At 42.8% G+C, this 18,042-nt stretch overlaps 1 protein-coding gene across 7 annotated transcripts in view; it reads left to right on the top strand.

Moving 5' to 3' along the window:
- The window catches only part of sdk2b (sidekick cell adhesion molecule 2b), a 520,366-nt gene that overhangs the window by 442,036 nt on the left and 60,288 nt on the right, over positions 1-18,042 (top strand). For all 7 annotated transcript variants that reach the window (XM_052478026.1, XM_052478027.1, XM_052478023.1 and 4 more), the window contains exons 8-18: positions 1,077-1,160; positions 3,490-3,684; positions 4,698-4,814; positions 6,253-6,420; positions 6,640-6,742; positions 8,893-9,069; positions 13,436-13,572; positions 14,091-14,238; positions 15,344-15,484; positions 16,510-16,691; positions 17,356-17,471. In XM_052478026.1, the coding sequence (XP_052333986.1) occupies positions 1,077-1,160; positions 3,490-3,684; positions 4,698-4,814; positions 6,253-6,420; positions 6,640-6,742; positions 8,893-9,069; positions 13,436-13,572; positions 14,091-14,238; positions 15,344-15,484; positions 16,510-16,691; positions 17,356-17,471 (1,568 nt within the window). The remainder of the gene's footprint in view (positions 1-1,076; positions 1,161-3,489; positions 3,685-4,697; positions 4,815-6,252; positions 6,421-6,639; positions 6,743-8,892; positions 9,070-13,435; positions 13,573-14,090; positions 14,239-15,343; positions 15,485-16,509; positions 16,692-17,355; positions 17,472-18,042) is intronic.

Here is an 18,042-nt window from a genome sequence, read left to right as displayed (position 1 = left end):
TAATAATATATCTGGGGCCTACCTACATGTTCAAGGTAATAATATATCTGGGGCCTACCTACATGTTCAAGGTAATAATATATCTGGGATCTGCCTACATGTTCAAGGTAATAATATATCTGGGGCCTACTTACATGTTCAAGGTAAGAATATATCTGGGATCTGCCTACATGTTCAAGGTAATAATATATCTGGGGCCTACCTACATGTTCAAGGTAAAATATATCTGGGGCCTACCTACATGTTCAAGGTAATAATATATCTGGGGCCTACCTACATGTTCAAGGTAAGAATATATATGGGACCTACCTACATGTTCAAGGTAAGAATATATCTGGGACCTACCTACATGTTCAAGGTAAAATATATCTGGGGCCTACCTACATGTTCAAGGTAATAATATATCTGGGGCCTACCTACATGTTCAAGGTAAGAATATATCTGGGGCCTACCTACATGTTCAAGGTAAGAATATATCTGGGATCTACCTACATGTTCAAGGTAAAATATATCTGGGGCCTACCTACATGTTCAAGGTAATACTATATCTGGGGCCTACCTACATGTTCAAGGTAAGAATATATCTGGGACCTACCTACATGTTCAAGGTAAAATATATCTGGGGCCTACCTACATGTTCAAGGTAATAATATATCTGGGGCCTACCTACATGTTCAAGGTAATAATATATCTGGGGCCTACCTACATGTTCAAGGTAAGAATATATCTGGGACCTACCTACATGTTCAAGGTAATAATATATCTGGGGCCTACCTACATGTTCAAGGTAAGAATATATCTGGGGCCTACCTACATGTTCAAGGTAAGAATATATCTGGGGCCTACCTACATGTTCAAGGTAAGACTCTGTGGCCTCTTAGGGTTCTAATTACATGTACAGGGTGATAATCTGGGGCATTCTTACATGTTCAAGGTATGCATTAGTTTAGTTTGATCTGTGTTCATGAATTTACGATTCTGAATGGACAAATCATATCTTGAGAAACATGTGTTTTGCGTAAATCCTGCAAATGTGTGAGACTTTTAGTGGATGACCATATCTCTCTCTCCTTCAGAGCCCCCCCAGTTTGTGAAGGAGCCAGAGAAACACATTACTGCCGAGATGGAGAAAGTGGTGGATATCCCCTGCCAGGCACGAGGTGAGACATGCACATTTCCGGGTATCTGTGTGTATGCATATGCTTCATATGTATCCGTATGGACGCACATGTATGAGTTCAGAGCATGATCACGTGTGTATCTGTCTGTGTCTATGTGTGTGTATTTCTGTCCCCACATATCCACATATCCACATATCCAGGTATGTGTGTGTTTGATTATATATCCCCACATATCCACATATGCACATATCCACATATCCACATATCCTCATATCCTCATATCCACATATCCACATATCCAGGTATGTGTGTGTTTGATTATATATCCCCACATATCCACATATCCAGGTATGTGTGTGTTTGATTATATATCCCCACATATCCACAAATCCAGGTATGTGTGTGTTTGATTATATATATCCACATATCCAGGTATGTGTGTGTTTGATTATATATCCACATATCCAGGTATGTGTGTGTTTGATTATATATCCCCACATATCCACATATCCAGGTATGTGTGTGTTTGATTATATATCCCCACATATCCACATATCCAGGTATGTGTGTGTTTGATTATATATCCCCACATATCCACATATCCAGGTATGTGTGTGTTTGATTATATATGTCCACATATCCAGGTATGCACATATCCACATATCCACATATCCAGGTATGTGTGTGTTTGATTATATATATCCACATATCCAGGTATGTGTGTGTTTGATTATATATATCCACATATCCACATATGCACATATCCACATATCCTCATATCCATATATCCAGGTATGTGTGTGTTTGATTATATATATCCACATATCCAGGTATGTGTGTGTTTGATTATATACCCCCACATATCCACAAATCCAGGTATGTGTGTGTTTGATTATATATCCCCACATATCCACAAATCCAGGTATGTGTGTGTTTGATTATATATCCCCACATATCCTCATATCCACATATCCACATATCCACATATCCAGGTATGTGTGTGTTTGATTATATATCCCCACATATCCACATATCTACATATCCTCATATCCACATATCCACATATCCAGGTATGTGTGTGTTTGATTATATATCCCCACATATCCACATATCCAGGTATGTGTGTTTTTGATTATATATCCCCACATATCCACATATCCTCATATCCACATATCCACATATCCAGGTATGTGTGTGTTTGATTATATATCCCCACATATCCACATATCCAGGTATGTGTGTGTTTGATTATATATCCCCACATATCCACAAATCCAGGAATGTGTGTGTTTGATTATATATATCCACATATCCAGGTATGTGTGTGTTTGATTATATATCCCCACATATCCACATATCCAGGTATGTGTGTGTTTGATTATATATCCCCACATATCCACATATCCAGGTATGTGTGTGTTTGATTATATATCCCCACATATCCACATATCCAGGTATGTGTGTGTTTGATTATATATGTCCACATATCCAGGTATGCACATATCCACATATCCACATATCCAGGTATGTGTGTGTTTGATTATATATATCCACATATCCAGGTATGTGTGTGTTTGATTATATATGTCCACATATCCAGGTATGCACATATCCACATATCCACATATCCAGGTATGTGTGTGTTTGATTATATATATCCACATATCCAGGTATGTGTGTGTTTGATTATATATCCCCACATATCCACAAATCCAGGTATGTGTGTGTTTGATTATATACCCCCACATATCCACAAATCCAGGTATGTGTGTGTTTGATTATATATCCCCACATATCCACAAATCCAGGTATGTGTGTGTTTGATTATATATCCCCACATATCCTCATATCCACATATCCACATATCCACATATCCAGGTATGTGTGTGTTTGATTATATATCCCCACATATCCACATATCTACATATCCTCATATCCACATATCCACATATCCAGGTACGTGTGTGTTTGATTATATATCCCCACATATCCACATATCCAGGTATGTGTGTTTTTGATTATATATCCCCACATATCCACATATCCTCATATCCACATATCCACATATCCAGGTATGTGTGTGTTTGATTATATATCCCCACATATCCACATATCTACATATCCTCATATCCACATATCCACATATCCATGTATGTGTGTTTTTGATTATATATCCCCACATATCCACATATCCACATATCCACATATCCACATATCCAGGTATGTGTGTGTTTGATTATATATCCCCACATATCCACATATCCAGGTATGTGTGTGTTTGATTATATATCCCCACATATCCACATATCCAGGAGAAAAGTGTGTTTACCACTTTTCCAGTACATAACTACCTCTCTCCCTCCTCTAGGTGTGCCTCAGCCAGACATTGTGTGGTATAAGGATGCGGTGCCCATCAGTCCGGTGAAGACCCCGAGGTACAGGGTGTTGGTGGGAGGCAGTCTGCAGGTCAACGGCCTTCTGCCCGATGACACAGGGATGTTCCAGTGTTTCGCCCGGAACCTGGCTGGAGAGGTGCAGACCAACACCTACCTGGCTGTCACTAGTGAGTCTCCATGCTGTTCTTTTGATTCTTTTTACTCACCGTCTCAGTCCTCGCGCTCCCTTTACTCATTCATTCTACATACTTCCTGCGTTGATGTGTACCACTTATTTCAACCCTGTTATCCGAATGAATGAATGGTTCTGTTAGTACACCCCTCCCTCTCTCTACCTGAAGCACCGTCCTGGAATCTGTCTCAGCCTACCTGGTTTATTGGTGCTCTCCCTAGCCCTCCCTGTTCTCTATCGGTGTGCCACGTACCACTCTCTTCTCTTTCAAACTAACTCTCTTTCTTTACCTTCCTCTCTTTCTCTCTCTCTCTCTGTCACTTCTACATCTACGATGTTCTGATGTCATCTTCTAAGACTTTGATTAATTGCCTGTTGGGAACGGGGCAGAAGGCTTTGTCAACCTGTCTTTTCCCTTTTCCTTCACTCCCTCGCTCTCTCTCTTCCGCACTCTCTCTCTTTCTTTCTGGGTTGTGAGTGGATGGTATGAAGGGAATGACTGCTGTGTTGATCCTGGGAGTGTTAGAGCTACAAAGTGCTCGCTGAACACAGATCCAGGACAGAGAAAAAGTCTGTCTCAGACACAGCCATTAATGTCTGGAGGGGTTTGATGAGTTCCTATTGAAGACAACTTCTTTCCCTCACCTCTCTGTAACCCTCTGCCTGCCTTTGTGCTTCCAATCAATGTGTGTGAAGGGGTGTGTGTGTGTGTGTGTGTGTGTGTGTGTGTGTGTGTGTGTGTGTGTGTGTGTGTGTGTGTGTGTGTGTGTGTGTGTGTGTGTGTGTGTGTGTGTGTGTGTGTGTGTGTGTGTGTGTGTGTGTGTGTGTGTGTGTGTGTGTGTGTGTGTGTGCGTGCCTGTGTACATGCGTGTGTTTGTATGTCTTTTTTTCAACAACAAAAATGTACCTGCACCGTACCTTCTCTCTCAACAGTATGTGTTGTCTGTGTCTCTAACCTGCTCTCTCTCCGTCTCTCGTGTGTGCGTGTACGTGTGTGTCTTCCCTCAGGCATCGCCCCTAACATCACAGCTGGGCCATCCGACAGTACAGTGATTGATGGCATGTCAATCATCCTCCACTGTGAAACATCAGGAGCTCCCAGACCGGCCATCACCTGGCAGAAAGGTCAGACTCTCTCCACTGCACCCCTCCACCAGGCACATACTGTGTCATAGGGGAGAAGCAGACATTCACAATATGTTTTTTCCATTATGATTGAATAATGGACTTAACCAGAATGGAGCAGTCCAATCATAACATTACTCAAATATCTGCAAAAGGCTGGATGAATCTACAGTATATCCCATGGTACCAGTCTATCTAGCTCATGCAGACTAATACCAGCCATTAGTTTAATACGTTTTTTATTTCCCCTTTATTTAACCAGGTAGGCCAGTTGAGAACAAGTTCTCATTTACAACTGCGACCTGGCCAAGATAAAGCAAAGCAGTGCGACACAGACAACAACACAGTTCTCATGGAATAAACAAACATACAGTCAATAATAGAATAGAAAAATATATATACAGTGTGTGCAAATTAGGTAGGATAAGGGAGGTAAGGCAATAAATAGGCCATAGTGGCAAAATAATTACAATATAGCATTAACACTGAAGTGATAAGTGTGTAAGTAGAGATACTGGGGTGCAAAGGAGCAAAATAAATCAAATAAATAACAGTACGGGGATGAAGTAGTTGGATGGGCTATTTACAGATGGGCTATGTACAGGTGCAGTGATCTGTGAGCTGCTCTGACAGCTGATGCTTAAAGCTAGTAAGGGAAACATGAGTCTCCAGCTTCAGTGATTTTTGCAGTTCGTTCCAGTCATTGGCAGCAGAAAACTGGAAGGAAAGTTGACCGAAGGAGGAATTGGCTTTGGGGGTGACCAGTGAAATATACCTGCTGGAGCGCTTGCTGCGGGTGGGTGCTGTGGCGAATATGAAGCGAGGGCCAGCCAACGAGAGCATACAGGTTGCAGTGGTGGGTAGTATATGGGGCTTTGACAAAACGGGTGGCACTGTGATAGACTGCATCCAATTTGCTGAGTAGAGTGTTGGAGGCTATTTTGTAAATGACATCGCCAAAGTCAAGGATTGGTAGGATAGTCAGTTTTACGAGGGTATGTTTGCCAGCATGAGTGAAGGATGCTTTGTTGCGAAATAGGAAGCCGATTCTAGATTTCATTTTGGATTGGAGATGCTTAATGTGAGTCTGGAAGGAGAGTTTACAGTCTAACCAGACACCTAGGTATTTGTAGTTGTCCACATATTCTAAGTCAGAACCGTCCAGAGTAGTGATGCTGGACGGATGGACAGGTGTGGGCAGCGATTTTGAGCCACCGGTCTCTTTTGCAAATTAACATTGAATACAAAATTAAATCAATAAATAGTAACAATCAATCAATCAGTTACCACAAACAGTTTCCCCAGCTTCTCCTACATTTTCCAAACCCAACAAGACATCAGAGGTCAATTACAAAAACTCATATGAGTGTCCCCAATTAACTGTGTTTCTCTCTCTCCCTTTCTCTCTCTCTTTCCCACTCTCTCTCTCTCCCCCCAGGTGAGCGTGTCCTGGCCAGTGGTTCTGTCCAGCTGCCCAGGTTCACCCTGCTGGAGTCAGGCAGCCTGCTCATCTCTCCCTCCCACTTATCAGATGCTGGCACCTATACCTGCATGGCCAGCAATTCCCGGGGCATAGACGAGGCTGCTGCTGACCTGTTGGTGTGGGGTGAGTGTGTGTGTAGGTGGGAGGAGGGAGTGTCTTGTGCACTGCGTCGGTCCCTGGGTGAGACTCGCTAAATCTTGCACATTTTGATGATGTCACATAGCAGACTATTATCTGATTGGTTGATGGACTTGACATGTGACTTGTTCCAGTGACAAAATGTGCCACTTGGCGAAATCAGAACATGTGTGTTCATGCATCCACTCTCTCTCTCCCCTATAGCTCGTACACGTATCAACACTCCCCCTCAGGACCAGAGTGTCATCAAAGGCACCAAGGCCACCATGACCTGTGGAGTTACACACGACCCCAGTGTCACCGTTAGGTAGGAGATCACACACCAATCACGATGTATAGTGACACAAATGCACACACACAACGCATCCACACACACACATCCACCAACCAAACCACCCACCGACCAACACACAAACACAGAGAGACACACACATAGAAGCACAGAATAGTGCTGAGCGATTAACCAAAATGTGGCTTATTTTTCTGTTTTTAAACAACTCATGGACAACATTGTTCAATTATTTCTCTAAAGATAAACCTGTGCGATGTAGTAGGGAGATGTAGTCTCCAAAGGCTAAGATTCTACATAGTTTAGAGCAAAATTACAATGTGTTTTGCATCATTAACTACAATGACAATTTTCAATTGCGCGCCTACTTGTCCGGTCTGTGTGTTCCTGAGGCCCCTACTACGTTAGGTTAGTGTCAGACAGACCCTGAGAGAAGAGACAGAAGAATGTGTGATGGAGAGGGATAGAAAGCTTTTGTTTCGAGGTATCTCTACCTGAAAATACATGATCTAAGTGATTTGATAGTTGGTATTCAGCAGTCATAAAAGTATGCCTTATTTACTTTGAAGAACTACTAAAATAGTGATTTTGTCAGACAACGTAGGCAGCAGCTCTATAGAGATGAGATGATGACTTGGAATGAAATAATAAAGTCATCACATAAAACAAATATAATATATACAACAACTGAAATATTTCATTCAACTAAAGTAATGTGAGTAAATGATGGTTAATAATTGATAAGCAGTAATGGCCATCACTACCATTATGGGACTTTTACTACTTATTGTATTCTATGTTGTTACAGCATTCAACCCACATAATGCATTGTGCATTTAATTACCCAAAAAATAATTGAAACCAAAATTGAAAACTGTGATAATTGTTTAAATAATCAAGACGAAACCGAACCAACCTTAAAAAAGCACTGATCGCTCAGCATTAACACACAGACACACACGTACACTTTTCTCCAACCTTACATACAACAGCACACACTAACAATGCACAAAATGACAAGGTCACAGAGGCCCGAGACTACACCTGCTGTGCATGTTAAGAAGCAATACACATCCCGCACCTTCCCACCTGTCCTACAATAACACCACAGTCTAAAACTATTGAGCTGTGTGACGTAGGACACATACAAATACAAAGTATAGTCAAGTTCAATAGCTGTCAGTATTCAGATCTCGCTCTCGATCTCTCTCAATGACTGTGTGTATGCGTGTGTGTGTGTGTGTGTGTGTGTGTGTGTGTGTGTGTGTGTGTGTGTGTGTGTGTGTGTGTGTGTGTGTGTGTGTGTGTGTGTGTGTGTGTGTGTGCTAGGCATTTGAGCTGATCATTTGTGATGTGTTTGAATCAGTCTTTTGATATGCTAGTGTCAGAGACAGTGTTTTCCTGCCCAGTATCCTGCTGTTGTGCTTGGCTACAGTCAAAGTGTGAGAGATGAAAGGAGCCTATAATAGCCCTGGACTTGCCTTTTAATGAAAAACTAACCGTCAGAGGGATTCTTCTGATTTTTCTGACACATACACACACACACAGCAGCAATTAGTACCCCACTTTGTGTGTGTGTGTGTGCGAGTGTGTCCGTGTGTGGATGTGTGATAGTGTGTTTATATAGCAGAGAGAATGCGTGCAAGAGGGAAAATATTGATTGACGCTTTGGAACCACACACTTCAAACTGGCACAAAGTCGTTCAGATAATCTTCTATTGTACATGTACACTACATGGCCATAAGTATGTGGTCACCCCTTCAAATTAGTGGGTTCGGCTATTTCAGCCACACCCGTTGCTGACAGGTGTATCAAATCGAGCACGCTGACATGGAATATCCATAGACAAACATTGGCAGTAGAATGGCCTTACTGAAGAGCTCAGTGACTTTCATAAGATGCCACCTCTCCAACAAGTCAGTTCAACAAGTCAAATTTCTGCCCTGCTGGAGCTGACCCGGTCAACTGTAAGTGCTGTTATTGTGAAGTGAAAACTTCTAGAGCAACAACTGCTTAGCCGCTGATTAGTGGTAGGCCACACAAGCTCACAGAACAGGACCGCCGAGTGCTGAAGCATGTAGCAGCTGTCCACATACTTTTTCTGTTATTTTCCGTGTAGTTGAGCAATGGTAACTAACATCCAAACTAACTGTGTGTTATACTGTAGGTATGTATGGGAGAAGGAGGGCTCGGTCATCAACGCCCAGTCTATCCCCCGTATCCGGCTGGACTCTGATGGTACCCTTCACATCTCCCAGACCTGGTCAGGTGACATCGGGACCTACACCTGCAGGGTCACCTCTGTAGGGGGCAACGACTCACGCAGCGCACACCTCCGAGTCAGGTAACACCATCTCCATCTCCCTCTTTATCGTCCTCTTGTTTTCTCTCCCTCTCTTTCATGCTCATCCTGTGGTGAACAAGAGATGCTGTGTTTTTTCTCTGTTCTCCTCGTTATGGCCTTTTTGAAATTCTCTCTAAATATCTTGTTCTCATTTTAACACAAGCACGGACGCTGTTTTCTGTTTTCTCACCTTCAACATTTTCAAACTTTCCGACTTTTTGCACACCTCACCTTCTTTCTCCACCTCTGACTCATTTTCAGCCTCTGAAGACAGTGAAATTTGGCCCTGGAGACACAGACTCACCACTCCGGTCTCCTGTCTCTCACCTGTTTCACCCCGCTCTTGTCCAGTAGGCAGTAGCGGTGCGTGGGTAAAATCACTGGGGAAGCCAGTGGAATTCAACCCCTGTCCAGTGAAGTCCACAAAGCATATTGCATCTACAGTAACAGACAGTTAGTTACATGACCTACAGCATGGTCAAGCAAGTAAATTTTTCCGACAGTTTCGGACCACTAAACAACTATTGATTTAGAACCCACAGAATTACAGCAAGTCACAAAGAAAACAGGAACTGCCTCCACTACTCCAGCACCATTTACACTTCAACATTTCATCATCAAATCAATTCTGCTTAGTCTAATACAGTGACAACTAAAAGATACCAAAAACGATTTAGTCCAATCAACTTGGGCTAAGTATAATGTGCCATCCTCCTCTCTTTCATGTTGACAAAACGGTCTATCACTATTTTGTTGTCCTAGGCTACCTGGCTAAAATGCTTGCTTGCTAGCCTAACTTCCATTCATGAGTAACGTTAGCTAGTTAACATTAGCCTTCTACATCTAGCTACATATTGAACTTCCATCCTCTCAGTCCAGGGGCACAACAATGTATGAATTAATGGTTGAATCTGAATCGCCATTACAATCATTGGCCAGTACAGAGAATGAAGTAACACCAAATCCCTATCTCCATCCATGGCTAATTCAGGAAAGGGATCATTTTAGCTAGCTAGCTAGCCACCGGAGGACAACTACACGAGATGCAACAATTCAAGTTTTTCTGTCAATGATGTATTGCTCTCAATGGGATTTGATAGGAGCCAAAATCCAAGATGGCTTCCCTTGACACATTGTTTTGGTGCACCAGGACCATTCACAGTTGAGCTAACTCAGTTTAGCTCAGTTTAGCACAATGCTGATTGGCAAATGTTTGTATACTTTTTTATCAAGGGAGGCCAAATGCTTGCTGGCTTCCCTTGCCTTCAATGCTACGGGCTAGAGGTCGACCGATTATGATCTTTCAACGCCGACACCGATTATTGGAGGACCCCAAAAAAAAAACCTGATACCGATTAATTGGCCGATTTTTATTTATTTATTTATTTGTAATAATGACAATTACAACAATACTGAATGAACACTTTTATTTTAACTTAATATAATACATTATAGGAATAATAGGACTATTTCTCTCTATACCATTTGTATTTCATATACCTTTGACTATTGGATGTTCTTATAGACACTTTAGTATTGTCAGTGTAACAGTATAGCTTCTGTCCCTCTCCTCGCCCCTACCTGGGCTCAAACCAGGAACACATCAAAAACAGCCATCCTCGAAGCATCATTATCTATTGCTCCACAAATGCTGCGGCCCTTGCAGAGCAAGGGAAACAACTACTTCAAGGTCTCAGAGCGAGTGCCATCACCGATTGAAACGCTATTAGCGCGCACCCCGCTAACTAGCTAGCAATTTCACATCTATTACACCAGCCTAATCTCGGGAGTTGAGAGGCTTGAAGTCATAAACAGCTCAATGCTTGAAGCACAACGAAGAACTGCTGGCAAATGCACGAAAGTGCCGTTTGAATGAATACTTACGAGCCTGCTGCTGCCTACCACCGCTCAGTCAGACTGCTCTATCAAATATCAAATCATAGACTTAATTATAACATAATAACACACAGAAATACGAGCTTTAGGTCATTAATATGGTCAAATCCGGAACCTATCATTTCCAAAAAAAAAAGTTTATTCTTTCAGTGAAATACGGAACCGTTCTGTATTTTATCTAACTGATGGCATCCCTTAGTCTAAATATTGCTGTTACATTGTACAACCTTCAATGTTATGTCACAATTATGTACAATTCTGGCAAATTAATTACAGTCTTTGTTAGGAATAAATGGTCTTCACACAGTTCACAACGAGCCAGGCGGCCCAAACTGCTGCATATACCCTGACTGCTTGCACGGAACACAAGAGAAGTGACACAATTTCCCTAGTTAAAATAAAGTCATGTTAGCAGGCAATATTAACTAAATATATACTTATGTATTGATTTTAAGAAATGCATTAATGTTTATGGTTAGGTACATTGGTGCAACGACATTGCTTTTTTTGCAAATGCGCTTGTTAAATCATCACCTGTTTGGCGAAGTAGACTGTGATTCGATGATAAATTAACAGCCACCGCATCGATTATTTACAACGCAGGACACACTAGATAAACTAGTAATATCATCAACCATGTGTAGTTAACTAGTGATTATGTTAAGGTTGATTGTTTATTTTACAAGATACTTTTAAAGCTAGCTAGCAACTTACCTTGGCTTCTTGCTACCCTCACGTAACAGGTAGTCAGCCTGCCATGCAGGCTCCTCGTAGAGTGCAGTGTAAGGACGGTGAAAATCTGAGTTTACATTGGCGTATTAGATTCACTAGTTCCAAAAACATCCAGTGATTTTGCATAGCCACATCATTCAACAGAAATACTCATCATAAATGTAGATGATAATACAAGTTATACACATGGAATTATAGATATACCTCTCCTTAATGTAACCGCTGTGTCAGATTTCAGAAATACCTTACAGAAAAAGAAACGCATGCAATAAACATAAACAAGAAATTACATGATAAATATTCCCTTACCTTTGATGACCTACATCAGAAAGCACTCCAGGAATCCCAACTCCACAATAAATGTTTGTTATTTATGTCCAAATACCTTCTTTTGTTAGCGTGTTTGGTATACATATCCAAACTCTGGTCAGCGTTATATCGGACAAAAACTTCAAAAAGTGATATTACCGGTCGAAGAAACATTTCAAACTAAGTACAGAATCAATCATTAGGATGTTTTTACCTAAAAAGTTCCAACCGGACTACTCCTTCTTCTCAACGTGAGCAATGGAACGCAATGGACTGCCAGACACCTGACTGATTCTGCTATCAGTCACTACCACAACATCATAGAAGTCTCATTATAATTTCTATTGATGGTTGACATCTAGTGGAACCCCTAGGCAGTGCAACATCATTCATATCTGAAGGGGATTTCATTGGGGACTCCGGTGAATACATACAAAGCTCAGATTTCTCACTTCCTGTTTTGATTTCAACTCAGGATTTTTCCTGCCCATATGAGTTCTGTTATACTCAAAGACATCATTCAAACAGTTTTAGAAACTTTAGAGTGTTTTCTATCCAATACTAATAATACAATGCATATATTAGAAACTGAGACTGAGGAGCAGGCCGTTTACTTTAGGCACCTTATCCATGCTACTCAATACTGCCCCCCAGCCATAAAATGTTTTTTATTTTTTTATTTGATTTTTTTACCTTTATTTAACCAGGCAAGTCAGTTAAGAACATATTCTTATTTTCAATGACGGCCTGGGAACAGTGGGTTAACTGTTCAGAGGCAGAACGACAGATTTGTACCATGTCAGCTCGGGGGTTTGAACTCACAACCTTCCGGTTACTAGTCCAACGCTCTAACCACTAGGCTACGCTGCCGCCCCATGTTAAATATATATATATTTTTTTAAATGGCCACAATCGGTGTCCAAAAAATGACGACTACCGATTGTTATGGAAACTTGAAATCGGCTCCAATAAATCGGCCATTCCGATTAATCGGTCGACCTCTACTACTGACGGCAACAACGTCATACTCATTCGGACCAGACAGTATCAGATAGATGACCTACACGTAGAGAGACAGATGGGCGCTGTTTCACTCACTCTGAGGCTTTCTCCTGTGAGATACATTCAGCCTCTTGTGAATTGAAGGATAACTATGAAACACAGAGAGACGAAAGATCGATTATTTAAAGTTTTTGCCATTTTTGGGGGGAAGCCTCGCTTCCCTTGGCTTCCATGAATACACACCACTGTTCCTGTCTGTCTATCTCTCTTTTCTTCTCTGCCCTTCTCTCTTAGGTTCCCATAATGAAGGATTTTGAGTGATTCTTACCTCTAAGAATTGATTAGGAAAACGAATCTAGTAATATCTCCTCTGTCTGCCCGCCTCTCTGATGAGCTCCCTGACTATCTGTCTATCTTCCCCTCACAGGCAGCTGCCCTATGCCCCAGAGAACCCTGTGTCTCTGCTGAGCTCCTCAGAGAAAAGGGCCATCAACCTGACATGGGCCAAACCCTTTGACGGGAACAGCCCCCTAATCCACTACGTCCTGGAGGTCTCCGAGAACAGTGAGTGATCTCAGATGGACACCTGCCAGATGACTCAGAAGTTAATCCGCTGCTCTACGGAGCGCTACATACTTTCAGTCTGAACCTGCCATCCTAGAAGTCGTTTGTGTGACTTCAAAAAGGGGTGTTGTCCACAGCACATTCATCAGCGATTGGATCGTCTCTAACAAATCTAACCAATCAAAGTTTCAAAGTTGATGACGCCCATCATGTAGGCAGGCTCTTCCCCAGCCCATTGGTTTCTGGGACCAGTCAGAAGGGTCAGAATATTCTCATTCTAGAAATCGTAGGGGAGGGAGGCAAATCCAGACTCATTATGGAGAAGAAACATAATTTTGTCTGGAGCGATGTGGAAAGGTAGCCAGGCAAGGAGTAGCCAGGGAGGAAAGAAATTCAACTAGAGGAGGAGAGTAAAATGAGAAAAATAGAATGAGAAAAAAGAAACCACTGTTAGTTAGAGGAATAGAAGGAATAAGGATTAGATCATCCGCTGATTGTATGTCTGTTCTCTGTCCTAGACGCTCCCTGGGCTATCCTCCTGGCCAACATAGAGCCTGAGTCGACCGCGGTGACAGTCAGTGGGCTCATCCCAGCACGCTCCTACCAGTTCCGCCTGTGTGCCGTCAATGACGTGGGAAAGGGACAGTTCAGCAAGGAGACTGACCGGTAAGTGGATAAATTAATGAACAATTGTGTGAGTTAGCTAGTTAGTTAGTAAGCGTGTACATGAGCTTGGGCAAGCAGGTGAGGGTCCTCAGAGGATCCTTCTCTCCCCTCTGAAGCCACTTATATCATGCTATTCAATGATAACAGCCCACTCAGTCTCCCAGACAACAAGTGTGTGATCCCCTGTCCTAGTACACATTGTCAATGGTGTGTGCGTGTGTGTGTTTATCTGCTGAAGGAACAGTATTTGAGCCGATGCAGCCAGACACACACCACCACCTCACTCACTCAGAGAGGAATTTGGGGGTGTCCCAGGAGAGTGTGGAGATCAGGTTGGCTTCACTAGCCTGAGTCACTTCGGAAATTGTACAGTGTGTCTCCTTTAAAACAACCCCCCCCCTGCATCCCAAGTGGCACGCTATTCCCTGTATAGTGCACTACTTTTTAACCAGGGCCCATAGCGCAACTGTCCTCTTACACCGGCTAGCAAGTCACGCCAGCTCAAATGCAAACTGTTGGATCCCCGGCCATCTCCAGCTGAGAGTAGAGCCATAGGGCTCCCGCCCGACAGTGCAGGGATTCACATCGAGCACTTTGTGCTTCCATTTGATCGCTACTCCGCCTCGCTTCAGAAGCTTCATACAGTATCTCTCTCTTTGGTTTTGACAGGGTAGGAATAAACTGTAGGGTTTTACTGGATTTAATTGATTGAGCATCATCTGACTGGTGCACTGTGTTCTGTGGTCTTAGCCTTTTCACTCTCTGGGATGGTACCTTATGTATCCATCTGTAGGGGATATTTTAGGAAAAGGCGTAATGATTATTTTTCCACAGCTGAAATAGGTAGATAGGATGAATGCTGAGAGGCAATGCAAGACAAAGAGGTTATGACAGTGGTTCTCATAGTTGTAGAGAGACACAGTTCATTGCCAGATCAGTAAATCAACAGGGACAACAGCGTAAAATGCAGTCTTAGGAGTATTGAAATCTGTGTGTGATGTGACCCTCCTCTTTGGACAGATAAACATCCCTCTTTCTTCCCCTCATTTCTGTCTGTATCTGTATCTTGTTCCCTACTTTCTCTCTCTATCACCACTCTCTGCAGTGTATCTCTACCAGAGGAACCTCCCAGTGCTCCTCCCCAGAACGTGATCGCCAGCGGCCGCACCAACCAGTCCATCATGATCCAATGGCAGCCCCCACCAGAGAGCCACCAGAACGGGATCCTCAGAGGCTACAGCGTCCGGTGAGAACACAACACCATGTGATGACAGGATGGGTTGGCTGCTATAACCCTGGTTCTCTGAATGAAGGACGAGAGTTGTTATGCTGTATGACACAGCACATAACATAAGAAGTCATGTTCATAATGAAGTAAAACCACTGTCTGTGGTTTAATGTGAGAGAAATAGTTGTTTATGGGGTAGGCCTACTGTTGTAGTCTCTGGCAGTTTATCAATAAGGTTCAACTCTGTTTACAGTAGGTTTGTTGCTGGTTGTGTCATGGTGTAGACCAAATAAGGCGGCAGGCATTCTGTAGATATTCCAATCCTTTAGAGTTAGAGCCAATGTCGTCATCGTCATCTGCTCACTCTGGCCAATGCTGTAGTCTTGTGCTCTGTTTCCCCCTGCTGTAGCTGTTATGTACTACAGTACCTAGTATGAAAACACTGGCGCGGTCTCAGGTACCGTGATACAAAAACGCAAGAGTTGTATGCCTTGTTCTCCGAGTAAGAATCCGTTTGTGCTCAATTTCTGCACCCTCGGTGGCCTTGTGACTACAATCGACTCATACTTGATTACCTTCTCAGGTATTGTCTAACAGGTCTGCCGATGGAGTATCAAAGTAACAACATCTCCAAACCAGACCAGACTAACCTCTCTCCTCCCTCTCTTCATTCTCTCCTACCCTATCTCTCCTCTCAGGTACCGCCTGACAGGTCTTCCAGTGGACTACCAGAGTAAGAACATCTCCAAACCAGACCAGACTAACCTCTCTCCTCCCTCTCTTCATTCTCTCCTACCCTATCTCTCCTCTCAGGTACCGTCTGACAGGTCTTCCAGTGGACTACCAGAGTAAGAACATCTCCAAACCAGACCAGACTAACCTCTCTCCTCCCTCTCTTCATTCTCTCCTACCCTATCTCTCCTCTCAGGTACCGTCTGACAGGTCTTCCAGTGGACTACCAGAGTAAGAACATCTCCAAACCAGACCAGACTAACCTCTCTCCTCCCTCTCTTCATTCTCTCCTACCCTATCTCTCCTCTCAGGTACCGTCTGACAGGTCTTCCAGTGGACTACCAGAGTAAGAACATCTCCAAACCAGACGTGACCAACCTTCTCCTGGAAGATCTTATCATCTGGACCAATTATGAGATCGAAGTGGCAGCCTACAACTGGGCGGGGCTAGGAACCTTCAGCCACAAGGTCACTGAGTGGACGTTGCAAGGAGGTGAGTGATCCTGGATACTCTCTGCTCATTGGTCCTTATGCTTGTCAGTCAGATAAATACTTAGACAATGTGGAAATAAATATAATGGCAAGGATTTTACCTGTGGAGTTGTTAACTTTGTATACCTATTTAATGACTTGACACATAAATTAACTTGTCAAGTAAATACCCATGCCCGTTTTGAGGATATAAGAAGGATGTTCAACGGGGATATTTTCTTGATAAAATTCATGTAGAAAACAACACAGTCAGTACTTCGAGTTAACACCCATGTCAAATAGTATTGAAGTCTTGCTGAATACATTGACTACTTTCTGAATACAGGTATGTCTTCCTATTGCATCCTCTGTAAGCTCTGGATTGTACATTACATGGGAAGGGAAGGTGTGAAGAAGTGAATATGGCGGCCCCTGCCCTGTCCTGCAGAATCAATAGCAATACCTGGGATATAGACACATAGTGTAAATTCTTCCGGCCAAGGCTGTCCAATCTATAAGGTGTTTAGTTTAATCTCGTTCTCTCTCTCTCTCTCTCTCTCTCTCTCTCTCTCTCTCTCTCTCTCTCTCTCTCTCTCTCTCTCTCGCTCTCTCTCTCGCTCTCACTCTCTCACTCTCTCTCGCTCTCTGATTCCCTCTTCTCCTTTTTTCTCACTTATCTTCCTCAGTGCCGACTATAGCCCCCAGTAACGTTCAGGCAGAGGCTGTCAACTCCACAACCATCCGTATCACCTGGGCCGCCCCTAACCCTCAGTTCATCAACGGGATCAACCAGGGATACAAGGTGAGGGACATCATAAGACACAATTCACCATGGCACTAAGGGCAGTACCATTTAATGGGTGATAGAACTATGGCTGCGAGGTTAGAGACAGCCTGTCATTAGGTGCTGGTACATGTCTCATACTGTGTCACAAGGGGAAAGAGATATGTCACTCCTAACCATTGTGAAAGATGTCTTCCAATTTCTAATTGGTTTCTTTGACTTTCATTTTCTGAGCATTTGACCAACTATCCATCTTGTGGCTTAGTAGATCTGGAAGTTGTTTGTTCAATCTCTCCAGCCCATACTGTTACAACAGCTGGTTTTGTTATTTACAGATGTATTTGATAGGATCAGAATGAGCTGTATGGAGAATGACTGTTTAAAGTCTATAGAAAGTCTTTGAGATGTGATGACACATGCATTGTGTTTCTCTCTGGAGAGTTCACTTAGCAGGACATCTCAGGCGCCACTACTCTCTCTGACTGCAGGGCCTGTCCCAAGAGAGAGGTTTACTGGGAGGGATGGAGGGAGGGAGGGAGGGTGATGTTTACTGTTTATTTCTCTTGTCAAATTCTTATTTACAATGACG

This window comes from Oncorhynchus keta, chromosome 24 (assembly GCF_023373465.1).
Source record: "Oncorhynchus keta strain PuntledgeMale-10-30-2019 chromosome 24, Oket_V2, whole genome shotgun sequence".
NCBI classification, from domain to species: domain Eukaryota; kingdom Metazoa; phylum Chordata; class Actinopteri; order Salmoniformes; family Salmonidae; genus Oncorhynchus; species Oncorhynchus keta.
This window is presented reverse-complemented; position numbering and strand designations above follow the sequence as displayed.